The sequence below is a fragment of the Lithobates pipiens genome, unplaced genomic scaffold (assembly GCF_037356315.1).
Source record: "Lithobates pipiens isolate NorthernLeopardFrog02 unplaced genomic scaffold, aLitPip1_a1.2 Scaffold_18, whole genome shotgun sequence".
NCBI lineage: Eukaryota > Metazoa > Chordata > Amphibia > Anura > Ranidae > Lithobates > Lithobates pipiens.
In genome coordinates, this window is record NW_027507758.1 from 435,451,902 (window position 1) to 435,466,215 (window position 14,314).

The window sequence follows — 14,314 nt, forward strand, 5'->3', positions numbered from 1 at the left end:
TCTGATGCCAGGCCACCTATGTGAAAGGACCCGAACTGTGTCTCCATCCAATCAGATGCAGTGACTGGATGCTGCAGCTGCTTGAATACAATAAGTGGTGGGGATTCCTTTCCTCCATCCATGCAGTTTAGGAACTTGTCTTGCTTTGGCATCAAATTTTTTTTTTTAATTGAACATGCATATCAAACACCAGAGATCTACTTATAAAAAAAATTCACTGAATGAACGTCACAAGCATTTGTCCAACTGTAATGAATAGCGGCCTTTTTTATAAAATATGATAATTTCCTATGTTCACCAGCTCCATCTAGTGGCCATAAACTGGTATTTTCCTTAGTGAGGATGGCCACTGGATGGGCAAAAGCTTGGAATTTGTCCAGATATGTTTTTTTTAAACCGATCCCTCTAATATAGCCAACACATAGCCACACACCCTCTCCCCCTATTCCTCATCCCCATGCACATGTATGGCCGGATCTGTCATATACAAATGTTTAGTAAATTCTGGCTCATTCTTGAACAATTATAGCATATGCGTGCAAATGGGTTTATCATCATACTCGATTTTCCAGAAGTCTTTAAAGGGCCTGATTTGCCATCCTTACAGTAATCAAGGTCCAGTTAGGGGGAAAATTACAACCAAAGCACCCTAATATGGATAGTTAATAGCCAATATATTTAACATTTCATGCCATTGTATTAATATTTGTAGGCATGCACCGGTATATTGGCTGCTGAAAATAGGGTTTATAATCATTTTGCCGGAAAAAAAAAGTGCTGATAATGGCATGCTGCATCCCATTGACTTCATGCAAAATTGTTTCCCATTGACTTCAATGCAGAATCGCATCCTATTGACTTCAATGCAAAATGCCCCCTATTAACTGCAATGCAAAATCACGTCCCATTGACTTCAATGCAAAATCGCGTCCCATTGACTTCAATGCAAATACGCCCCCTTTGACTGCAATGCAAAATTGCCTCCTATTGACTTCAATGCAAAATCGCTCTTATTGACTTCAATGCAAAATCATGTCCAATTGACTTCAATGCAAAAACGCCCCCTGTTGACTCCAATCCAAAATTGCATCCCATTGACTTCAATGCAAAAATGGCAGCCACATTAATTACATTTAAAAAAAAGTTTTCAACCAAGTGCATCCTGAATTTTTGGTTTTGCCACTGGAATTTTTATTTTGGTGCACCACTAATTTGTTATCTTGTCCTAACATTTTTCCCACAACCAAATTAATTACCTACTTCTTTCCTGTCATTTTTAATACTAACAGGTAACCAAGTTTACAAACGCTAAGGCCATCCCAGATAATTTCATAAAGAAAAATGTGAAGCTCCGTGGTAAAGTCATTAGTGTGAAGGAACAGGCAATAGAAATTGAACACATTCCTATTAGAGTTCCCATTTTGACATCTCTTCTCAAAAAATGTAAGTAACCTCAATTTAATATTATTTGAACCTCTTTTCATGTCATACACTGGGAGTGTAGAGTGTTATCTATGAATGAATGAATGAATGCAATACTTATATAGCGCACAATGCGAACTGAATCGCCTCTAGGCGCTGTGGCGAGCCCTGATCATCTGCTAAAAGAGGAAGGTCTTGAGTTTTTTCCTAAAAGCCAGGTGATTTTCTTCCAGGCGGATGTTGATTGGTAGAGCATTCCATAGCCGAGGCCCTTGGACAGCGAATCTCCGATCACCCTTGGATTTATACTGGGCTTTGGGCACGAGGAGGAGGTTTTTGTTGGCTGATCGAAGACTGCGGTTTGGTGTGTAATGATTTATTTTCTCCATTAGGTATTGCGGAGCTTCTCTATGCACGCATTTGTGGGTGAGGCAAAGGGTCTTGAACGTGATCCGATTTTTTACGGTTAGCCAATGTAAGCTCCTCAGTGAAGGAGAAATGGATTCCCAGGGTTTTTTTCCTGTTATCAGCCTTGCCGCCGTGTTTTGGATCAGTTGTAATCGCGCAAGTTGATATTGTGGTAATCCTATGTAAAGCGAGTTTGCGTAGTCCAGTCGTGAATTAATGATTGTTCCAACTACCACTGCTTTGTCATTCTTTGGGATAAAAGGGATGAGTCTGCGAAGCATTCGCAGCAGATGGTGAGATCGACTGACTACAGATCCTATTTGCGCATCCATTGACATTTGTGCATCTAATATAATCCCGAGACTCTTGGCTTTGGTCTTTGGGGAGATAGTCTGCCCAAAGACGGTTGGTGGAGACCAGGAGGTTTTGGTTGCGGGCTTATGATTTGGGTGTAAGATAAGAAGCTCTGTCTTTGATTGGTTCAGCTGGAGGGAGTTGGTGGTCATCCAGTCCTCTATTGATTTGAGGCAGTTTTCAAGTTGTTGTTGGTGATCTTTTTTTCCATTGATCCGGAAATAAAGTTGCGTGTCGTCAGCGTAAGAGTGGAAGCAGAGATCTGAGCATCTGATGATTTGAAGGAGTGGGCGAATGTAAATGTTGAAGAGAACGGGTGACAACGGAGAGCCTTGAGGGACTCCGCAGGTGACTGCCCGAGTTTTGGAGAGGAATTTTCCTAGTTTCACTGTCTGTGACCGATTTCCTAGGAAGGACGCGAACCATTGGAGATCTATGTCTTGGACTCCGGCTACTTCTGTGAGGCGGACGAGTAGAGTATTGTGATCTACTGTATCAAACGCTGCACTTAGGTCTAGCAGTACGAGGAGACACGGCTCTCCGTCATCTGCTGCTTCGAGGGCGTCATCCCAAATCTTGAGGAGAGCCGTTTCTGTTCCATGACCCGGGCTGAAGCCTGATTGCAGCGGGTCCAGGAGTTTGTGAGTATCCAGGTGAAGTTGTAGCTGATGTACTACAGCTTTCTCCATGATCTTAGAAATGGTGTGGAGGCTTGTAATCGGCCTACGGTTGTTTGGATCCTGAGGGTCCAGGTTTGGTTTCTTGAGTAGAGGTTTGACGATGCCTTGTTTGAGGATGCTGGGAACAATCCCTTCGTGGAATGATCGGTTTATGAGGTGGGTTATGGTTGGAGCCACGATGTCAGAGCATTCTTTCAGTAGTTTTGTGGGGATGATGTCAATAGGTGAGGTACTGTCACGCAGTTTATTAATGATGTTTTTTGCGGCGTCTACGGTAATTGGGGATAGTGAAAATTTTGGCGGTTGCGGTATGTTGGTGCGGACATCCTCTTTATGTATTTGCTGGCTGAGGTTGGATGTTTTCTTCTGACAAATTGTTTCCCTGATGGTTTTGACTTTATCGATGAAAAAATCCGACAGTTTGTCACAGTAATCCTGGGATTCGCTTTCTGGGGGTTCTAGGCACACCGGATTCATTGATTGATTAACCAGTTTAAACAGTTCCTGTGGTTGGTTTGCGGCCGTTGAGATTGTATATGAGAAGTGGTCCTTTTTGGCTTTGAAGATTGCTTTCCGATAATTCTCTGTCAGACCTTTGTAGTTAAATAGGTTTTCCTCGGTGGGATTTCTTCTCCATGTTCTTTCCGCTCTTCTGCGTTCTTGCTTTAGTACGGAGAGGGAGCTATTAAACCATCCAGCATTTTTCTTCCTGTTGAGAGCCCTGCATTTTGGTGCTACCGAGTCTGCTGATTGCAGTAATGCCTTGTTCAGGGAGTTGAGTGTTTCCTCCGTAGAGTGGTTTAAGGTTATTGTAGATATTTTTTTGGACAGAGTGGTTTTGAAGGCTTCGGAGTACAGTTTTTTATGCGATCTGGTCCAGTGCGTTGTTACAGGTTTCCGTTTTGCGTTGGTCATGTTGGTAGTGATTTTGAATTTGATGGCGTGGTGATCCGTCCATGGCAGAGTTATGTTGTCGAGTATGTTGACGTCGATGTTCTGTTTGAAAATGAGGTCCAGGGTGTGTCCTGACCCATGCGTGGGAGTCTTTATCAGTTGCTGTAGACCCAGTTCTTCTAGTTGATTGATGCAGGCAGTTGCGATGGGGTCTTTAGGCTCGTTTGCCCAAAGGTTGAAATCTCCGAGTGCCAGGAAATTTTTGAATTTTAGGGTGTGCATTGCAAAGGATTCCGTGAGGGGTGAAAGAAGATTGGACTTTGGTCCCGGTGGTCTGTAGCACAGTAGAATATGAGTGGTGTCATGGGGTGTTGTTTGAAAATGTAGCGTCAGGGTTTCCATAAAAGACACTGGGTTCTGAGATGATGGTTTAGTGAGATCCAGGTGACCTTTAAAGATCACTGCTAGGCCTCCTCCTTTTTTCCCTATCCGGTGTTCGGTTAGGATCCTGTAGTTTTCCGGCACCAATTCGGTGAGGATGGTGTTGCAGTCATCCTCACCGAATTGGTATATCATTATATCCATTATATCCAGTACTAACAATATAAACAAATATAAACAATATAACAAAGATAGGAGGAGCCCCTATACCTCCATGTAGTGACAAGACTGTCTAATTCAGTGATCCTCAACCAGGGTTCCTCCAGAGGTCTCTAGGGGTTCCTTCAGCATTGGGCCATTTCTGCCTCTCAGATAAGTTCCCACAGACACCATTGATCTTTTCAGCTATCTATAAGGGGGTAATTCTTCCCAATGACCACACATGTAAGGACCTTTCTTACCACTGACCATCACACTAATGTATCATGAGTTATAGATTTCTCATTTTTAGCAGGGGTTCCCTGAGACCAGAGAACTATTTCAAGGGTTTCTCTGTGTTGAGAAAGGCTGCTCTAATTAGTCTGTTTACACAAGCCACCAACATAGAAGGTAGTGCTGGGCTTTTTTTTTCTTGAAAGCCAACATTCTTTTTAAACTGATTATTATGGATGCACCCAGTAATGAATGTGTATTTATATAACCAAAAAAAAGAAATAGAACATAAGTTGTTATATTACAACAGACCCCATATAACATCTGGAGTACCTGAGGACCCTTAGGAACTGGAGAAAGAGAGCACTCCATCCACCCTAAGAAGCCAATTAAATACACTGTATTGCCAAAATTATTGGGATGCCTGCCTTTACACGCACATGAACTTTAATGGCATCCCAGTCTTAGTCCGTAGGGTTCAATATTGAGTTGGCCCACCCTTTGCAGCTATAATAGTTTCAGCTCTTCTGGTAAGACTGTCCGCAAGGTTTAGGAGTGTGTCTGTGGAAATGTTTGACCATTCTTCCAGAAGCGCATTTGTGAGGTCAGGCACTGATGTTGGACGAGAAGGCCTGGCTCGCACTCTTCACTCTAATTCATCCCAAAAGGTGTTCTATGGGGTTGAGATCAGGACTCTGCGCAGGCCAGTCAAGTTCCTCCACCTCAAACTCGCTCATCCATATCTTTATGGACCTTGCTTTGTGCACTGTCATGTTGGAACAGGAAGGGGCCATCTCCAAACTGTTCTCACAAAGTTGGGAGAATGAAATTGTCCAAAATGTCTCAGTAGTACATCTAAAAAGTTCCCTTCACTGGAACTAAGGGGCCAACACAAACCCTGAAAAAAAAACAACCCCACACCATATTCTCCCCTCCCACAAATGATTTGGACCAGTACACAAAGCAAGATCCATAAAGACTTGGATGGGCGAGTTTGGGGTGGAGGAACTTGACTGGCCTGCACAGAGTCCTGACCTCAACCCCCCATAGAACACCTTTGGGATGAATTAGAGTACAGATTGCGAGCCAGGCCTCGTCCACATCAGTGCCTGACCTTTACAAATGTGCTTCTGGAAGAATGGTCAAACACTCCCATAGACACACTCCTAAACCTTGTGGACAGCCTTCCCGGAAGAGTTGAAGCTGTTATAGCTGCAAAGGGTGGGCCAACTTAATATTTAACCCTACGGAGTGAGACTGGGATGGCATTAAAGTTCATGTGGGCGTAAAGGCAGAAGTCTCCATACTTTTGGTAATATAGTGCATCTCTGCTGTCTCTCTCACCTATATTAATGTTCAAAGATGTTTTCACATCTCACCTACTACTTTTCCTTCTTCTTCCATGGGTCTGTTTTTAAAGCTCCACCCAACCCTAAAGACACAGCCATGATCTTTTGGGTTGTAAATATGGTCATCATAAATCTCTGTGATTGGATGAGTTTCATGTTTATGTAGCTTCAAATATGTGTCTTCAATTTACAGGTTATAGCCGGTAATGATATAGCATCAATCATACAGAACATATACAGACTTAAACCTACATAATCCCTGTAACATAAAGGTGGCAGCCTTTACACACACACACAGCGTATAATTACAGTCTTTACATCAGATCATTGAAAAAAAGTGGTTAGGTGAAAATGTGTGTACAATTAATTGCAATTCTGTTTGGCAGAATTGTTTTGTTTTGCACTAAAGTGAAAAAAGAAAAATTACCGGTTAAAAGTGAAAAAAATACAATTGATCAAATGACCAAGAAAGAGCATAGTGAAAATACAATATATTCAATATCAAAGCAAAGTATAGTGTATTTCCAGCTAACATAATTTTAAGTTGCAGGATTAACCTAAAGTTTAAGTTTAGTAAAATAAAAAAAAAAAAGCAAAAGGGAGTGAGAAATGCCATTTGTGCTGGTGGCTGCTCTTAGTTTAAATCTTCTATCCTCTACCACCCCTAACCCCCCAACTCCTGCATGTGCAGCTCAGTTTACAATTGTGTTTTTTTTTTTACTACTACTAATGGCGTTTTTAGCAGGACTACATCGTTGTGGTGGACAGATAGGACACTTTTTTGGGACCACTGACATTTATAGAACGATCAATGCTATAACAATGCACTGATTACTATATAAATGACACTGGCCTTTCTAACTGTGGGGGGAGTTTACTAACTGGAGGAGGAGAGTGATCGCTCTTCCTGATCACTAGCAACAGACGATCACTCTTTACTCCCCTGTGAGAATAGGGATCTGTTTTCTTACATTGACAGATCCCCATTCTGGCTTTGTGGAGCGATTGAGGGTGGCCAGCGGACATCGCAGCCGCTGGCCACACGCATCGGCTCCCACGCTGTGAAAAAAGCAGGCTTACACCTATGGCGATTTGCGGGAATGAGCCAACCTGCTGCAGTATAATGACAGCAGCTAGTCGGCAAGGGGTTAAGATTTGGTAGAAACAAAGAAGAAATGAATGGGACCTTATATGAGGTGTGTGCAGCAACAGATAAGCAGTCAATGTAAAAACCCAATGTTTATTGCTTAGTTATGATTACATAACATGTAAAAAATAATTCATAGATTCCTGTCCATATTGACATGTAACAAACGTATGTAAAACTGGCAACAACAACAAATTGATACTTTGTATAATAAATATATAGACCATAGCATCAAGATAGTACATTGTAGGATAAATATGTAACAGACATCCTAGATGACACAGACTACCTTAGGGACAGAGTATAAAGATAAAATATGTATATATAAAACTGGTTGAACCATCTAATGAAGATGAGATGCATCAAATTATCCCTACGCGTTTTGTGGATTTATTGCACTCTTCAGGGGCAAATACAATAAATATGTGAAAAGACACAAATATAAAAAATAATAGAAAATATTATTGTATAAAAAAAAAAAAGTTTCTCAGGCACCCTTGCTAGATTGTTTTATACAATAATATTTTCTATTATTATTTATTATATTTGTGTCCACGCATGCACCAAATTCAGGTAATTCTAAAATGTGGCACTTGTACATTGTGTCCCACTGAATGTGGCAAATGTAAAAGCGGAGCTAATTAAAGTGGACCTTTAGTCATTTTTTTTTTTTTTTCATTTTCCATCTATTAAATCCTCTGCCCTTGTTGTTTTAACTTTGGATAGTAAAACATTTTTTTTTCTGCCAGTAAATACCTTATACAGCCCACTTCCTGTTTCTTGTCTGGTCATTATCCTAGGCTTATGACATCATGCACAGCTCTCTCTATCACTCTCGTGAGAGTTTGCCTGGAAGGAGGGGGGGGGGGGTGATTCATAAGAGGGCCAATGAGAGCTGCAGAGCTGGAGGAGTGCCTCTTTGTGTCTGTAAACCCAGGAAGTGAACAGGCAGCCGCTTCAGCTGCCCACAGTTAAAATGGCTGCAGCCAGACTTAGTGGAGGGAGATTTCCGCAGCATATTTGGCAACTACAGAATCACAGTATATATAAAATAATGTGCAAAGTGGTTGGAGGGAAGCTTCGGAATGGCAAAGATGGTTTTTATTACAAATTATGTGAGCAGACTGCAGTTCCTCTACAAGACCAACTCTATTTTGCTGTAGAGAGAGAAAACCTGGCTCAGGCAGATGCATCTCTCATGCATTCTAAAAGTAGTGTAGCATGAGCCAAATTCAAGTACATGTTCTGGAAAGGTATATGAATTAGAATTCTTCACCACTTTTAGAAAGCATGAGGGACACTTTTGCAAAATCTGCCTGCGCCAGTCTTTGTGAATTCCAGGGATTGTCGGGAATGCAATAAAACTATAACGACACATTTCTTGTAGTATTTTCCTTACCTGTGCCTAATTCAGGTAAGTAAATGCGCCAGTGTCAATAACATTACAGGTGTTTATTATTAGCCCCACTTTATGAACCTGTTGCTATGCTGGTGACAGATTCTTAAAGAATTACTACCAGTTCTCAGATTAGGAAAATGGCAGCAATTAAAACTAACTCTGAGCTATCAAGCAGAGGTACACCAGTACTTACAGTGGTGCATGTCTGAGCTTTGAAGCTGTCATGTATGTGACAGCTTTCCGCACAATACTGTAACTCCAGCCCCGTTCAGCTGTTAGTGGAGACATTCTGAAAGCTGAATATACACAAAGGGGGTCGTGGATACTGGTGATATCATTACCCGAATACAGCAATGCCTATATTTGAGAATTGACTTGTCACTGGGTAGGTTGGTCCTGATGAGGAACTGTGAGACTAAGTCCCCATCCGGTCTTCCTGGCTGTTTAGTGACAGCACAAGGCAGTGGGCAGTATTGAAAGCCACTGTTGGACTGAATAGCAGCTATGAATTTGCCCACTGCCGTGTGCTGTTAATCAGAAGCAAAGTGGGCCTAATGGGGAACTAGTCTCAATCCTTAGTACTAAACTCCTCAGCCATACACCTGTTATTGTGACGAGCAGTGACCGGGGAGGAAGGAGGGAAGTGCACTGAGGAAGAAGTGTACAGTATGGACACACCAACCTCATGTACCTGTCTCTGAAAGGGTGTTGGGTGCAAACACCAACAATTTTGGAGCTGTGCCCTGACATAATTCTAAACGGTATGTCTACGACACCCTTTATGAATTTCCCAGATTATATTTTGTTATATGTAGAATACTATCATTACAAGTATTTTACAGTTAAGTTCCTTTTTTCAAGTTTTTATATATTTGTCTTCACGTTTGCTGGACAGCTTGGTCTGCATGTAAAAGTGTCAGTTGCAGGAGTTGGGGCATACACAAGGGTGTGTACAATAGTCAGCATGAATTCATATGGCTTTTCTAAAATAAAAAATAGAAAAACAGTTTCGAACATGTTGGCTAGAATTGGCCTTTATTTGGTTTGTTGCTATATAAAAAATATAAAACGACACGTCTACAAGGTGACAACGCTGCAGTGATGCCACTGCAAAATCTCACACCTAAAGATGGTCAGAAAATTGAATAGGATGAGGATATGTCCAAAGTTTCAGATTCTCTCAAAGTCCTAATTGATGAACGTCTGTTTTAACACTAGAAACTTTGTCATTGTTGTAGAAAACATCTAAAATTTAAATGATACCCTGGTGTTCTAGCTTGATCGTAATTAACAGGTGCTTTGACAGATGCAGTATGTTCATGCCACAAACTCTGTCTTCAGTGTATTAATCTGGTGCTCGAAGGCTTCCTGCAGAGCCATCTCTTCTCCAAAATAATTGGATGCTTACAAGTGTAATTAACCATTCTAACTGCTCAGGCTGCACGTCTAGATATTTCATGGCTGAACTTGGAAATTACTCAATTTAGTGTTAATCTGGATTGTTAGACATAACTGGATTCTTTTTCTCATTTTGAAATTACAATTCTTCTAGGCATAGTAATGTCATAGTTTGAAATTTGTATAACTAGCTAAGTCAGACTAATGAGAGCTGAGTTCTGATTGATCACCATAGGTGATCAGGATGTGATTTCCAGGATGTGTGCCCCCTGGGATACTTTTATCATTTGTAAACTCGAGACCAAACATCTTTTGGACTTATAGTTACACCCTTGTTTCACACAATGACCATTTTTCACTCTCCACTCCTCTTCCTTCTCCCCCACTTTCCTTTATTCAAGCCCTTGTTTGTCACTTTTCGTATTTTTATATTTGGACGTGGTTTTTGCAGGTGTGATTGGTAGGGTGTAGGTCCTTGGGTCTGCCCTGAAAGTCTTGGGAGGGGGTGGACATAGCCTTCTGGCTTGGTTCGCCCTCTCTCATGGGATCTCCTTTTAGGGGGAGCCCCACCAAGTACTTGGGTGGGTCTGTTATGGCATACACTCCAGAGAAAGAGGTCCATCTGGTGTCGGCCAGATGGACCAAGTGTAAAGTACCCTAGCCCCCTTCTGCAGCCTACCTCCCCAGGGGATCAGGGTAAGGCCCTCTGATTTTAGAGGGCTTGTGTACACACGTTGCACTTTTTTTCACTCTTTATGTGTGTGCACATTTCTTTGGCACCAGGTGAAATTTTTGTGTGTTTCACATGCCATGGGCTTTCAAAAAAGTTACACCCCTCCTGTGATATACATTAAATGAAGTCTATTCTACATGTGAAAAATGCCAATTTCTTACGTTTTTTTTTTTTGTAATTTGTAATAAAGAAATGTGACAAACAAAAGACAACCCATTCTATATGGAATTTTTTTAGGTATCATTTTATGTGGCTGGTTTTGCAGTCTACAGTACTGGTTCTTAAAACATTGGTTTAAAAAAAATATCCAAACCCATTGTAGTTTCCCTTCAAAATATGTAGTTGGTTCATCCAGTGAAACATTAATGCTATCTTAACCTTTGACTTTCTTGCATATCTAACTTTCTCTGTTACTTACTCTTGTTGAATTTTCCAGGGCAAGGTCATGGCAGCCTACTGGTCAGACTTGCTGGAGTGGAATTAACTCCAAGTGGCAAGCATTGGTTGCTGACTAATCTCCAGCCTTCACAAAAGCTCTGGTTTCAGCTTCTAAACCGAGAAGACTCCACGCTTGATTGTTTCATCTTTATCAACAGGGTAAGAACTTGCTTGTCTCATCAAAAAGTTTTTTATTTTTTTTACCATTTTAGCAAAAAAAAAAAATGTTGTATCAACAATCAAATCTTTTGTCGAAATCAAGAAAAAGGATCTGGGCTGCTCTGTACAAATTCATTGCACAGAACAGGTAAGTAAAAAAACAAAAAAAAAACTGAACCTTTAATGTCACTTTAAAGCGACTACTCGGTCACTTGTGAAAAAATTAACATTCCAATAAACAGCTATTCACCTGTCCCTGGACCCAGCGATGTTTTCATCTGTGTCGGTTTCTTCACTAGTCTCTGCTTCCCGACACCAGTTTATTAACTGTGTGCAGCTGGCTGTGACTGCTTGCATCTTCAGAGCTGGCTGCCCATTGCGCATGCGATAGCCGCCCTGTGCTTTGTGTATGGTCCTGCATCCTTCTGGGGAAGCGGGGAGCCGTCCCTGCCAGGACAACACAGTGATTATTGCCAGCGGCTATAACTGCTGGCAAAAATCGCATGTAAAAATCTGACATCCTTTCACAGCCAGATGAGCTGTTATTTCACTGATAGCAACCTTCTTGACCGCCTACAGTCTGGCTTCTGCCCACAACATTCCACTGAAGCTGCTCTACTAAAACTCACTAATGACCTACTAACTGCTAAAACCAAAGGCCATTACTCCATACTCCTACTCTTAGCCTTTGTACACACGGTCGGAGTATCCGTCGGAATGTGTCCTATCGGACCGTGTCGTCGGATAATCTGACTATGTGTGGTATGCATTGGACTGATTCCGTCGGAATATCCGTCGGACCCAATTTTCCAACTTGGAAATATTTTCCGACCAACTGGTTCGATCGGACATACTCCGATCATGTGTAGAGAATTTTGATCGGACCAAGTGCCACGCATGCTCAGATCAAATTCCTACATCAAAGCTATTGGCTACTAGCCTGAACGTAGTCCCATCGTAACGAAATTACGTCATCACGTTCTGCATGATCGGATTTTTCGACAACTTTGTCCGACTGTGTGTATGCAACAGTTTCGGACAAGATCCGACGGACAGAATCCGATGGATTTGGTTGTCGAAATGTCCGACCGTGTGTACAAGGGCTAAGACCTTTCTGCTGCTTTTGCACTGTTGACCATTCACTCCTCCTCATTAAACGTCACTTCCCTGACCTCCACGACTCTGTTCTTTCCTGGTTCAAGTCCTACCTGTCTCAGCATACCTTCAGTGTTACTTATGATACTATCTCCTCCGCTTTTCGTCCTCTTTTGGTTGGGATACTCCAAGGCTCTTTCCTTGGCCCTCTCCTATTCTCTCTCTACACGTCTTCCTTGGGCCAGCTGATAATGTCCCATGACTACCAATACCACCTCTACATTGTCGACACCCAGATCTATCACTCCACTTTCCTGCCCCTCCCTTGATCTCCTTAGGTATTACAAATTACCGAGTGACATCATATACCATTTCCTCTAACTCTATCTGTCTAAAACCGAACTTGTAATATTTCCTTCTACCCGATCATCCCTTCATGGCTGACAATTGAGATCAACAGAACAATTATTGGTCCCTCCACTCATGTCAAGGTGCTGGATGTAATCTTAGACTCGGACCTCTCTTTGGAGCCCCATATCCAGTTACTTGCTAAATCTTGCCAGCTTAATCTCCATTTAATTTCCAGAATTCATCCCCTTCTTATCTAATGACACCACAAGAGAACTTATTCACTCCCTGGATATTTTTTGCCTTTACTACTGCAACTCTCTTCTTGCTGGTCTACCTTTAAACTTGCTATCCTCTTTCAGTCTATCGTGAATGCTGCTGATAGATCTACACACCTTACTAACCAATCCATGGCTGCTGCCCCTCTCTGCCAATCCTTTCACTGCCTTCCACTAGCCCAATATATAAAATTCTAACCTCAACATACAAAGCCATTCATAACATGTCCCTGGTACATTTCCAATTCCATCTCAAGATATCGGCCAAATCATCCACTCTGCTCCTCCCAAGATATCTTGCTCTCTAACTCCTTTGTTACCTACTCCCATGCTTGCCTCCAGGGCTTCTCCGCAACCTCTCTCATCCTCGGGAACACCCTACCCCAGCATGTCCAGTTAGCTCCTACCCTGTCCACCTTTATACTATCCTTGAAAACTCATTTATTCAGTGAAGCCTACCCCACTTCCACCTAAAAACTGTACTTTGGCCACCTTCATCAGGTCATCCCCTGCAGCTTTTACCTTTTGTAGCACCTCCCCCTCCCTTTATAGTTTAAGCTCCATGATCATGGCCCTCCTATTCCTTCTGTATCGAATTGTATTGTAATTGTACTGTCCCCACTTTATATTGTAAAGCGCTGCACAAACTGTTGTGCTATGTAAAGCGTGTATTATAATAATAATAACAATAATAATAATAATAATATAGCCATTATGTATGGACTATGGAGAGTATCTTGTTTTGTTTTAGTTTTTTTTTTTTGTTCTGATTCTTGCGATCACATTAATTTTTTTAGAATGTCAGAATAAATACATTATTAATAAAACAAATACATTACAGCAAAACCTTGGATTGCGAGCATAATTCCTTCCAAAAGCATGCTTGTAATACAAAGCACTTCTATAACCAAGCAAATTTCCCCAGAAGAAATAATGGAAACTCAAATGATTTGTTCCACAACCATTTATTCATAAGTCCTTCAGTTTTTTTCATATAAAAAAGATTATAGCACGGTGATAGATTGTGTAACCATAAAATGTCCATTCACAAATGGCAGCCTACATATAGGGGATTAGAAGCAAAATCCAGCAGAAGCTACAGAGTATAAAAGAGAAGAGAGGTGTAGCAATATGGTTACATTTAATGAAGGTAAAACATTTGGCAACTTACATGGTTGCTGATTAAAAGAGGCACATCTAAGTATGCAGGCATCTTGGGTAAAGCTGTCCACACAGACCGTCAGTCACACTACCGGCTCTCACCTATGTCAGTCGGCAATCGTGACCGGGAAGATTACTCTGCAGTAGAGCGATCTGAAAGCGAGGCTTGAAGCGTTTGTGGAGTGCAGTGTGGAAGGAACGACATCAATGAAGGTGTGGAGGGTGGTCTATGTGGACA

At 41.6% G+C, this 14,314-nt stretch overlaps 1 protein-coding gene across 2 annotated transcripts in view; it reads left to right on the top strand.

Moving 5' to 3' along the window:
- The window catches only part of CUNH3orf33 (chromosome unknown C3orf33 homolog), a 44,505-nt gene that overhangs the window by 14,428 nt on the left and 15,763 nt on the right, over positions 1–14,314 (top strand). For both annotated transcript variants that reach the window (XM_077488112.1, XM_077488113.1), the window contains exons 3-4: positions 1,290–1,443; positions 11,034–11,194. In XM_077488112.1, coding sequence (XP_077344238.1) covers positions 1,290–1,443; positions 11,034–11,194 — 315 coding nt within the window. The remainder of the gene's footprint in view (positions 1–1,289; positions 1,444–11,033; positions 11,195–14,314) is intronic.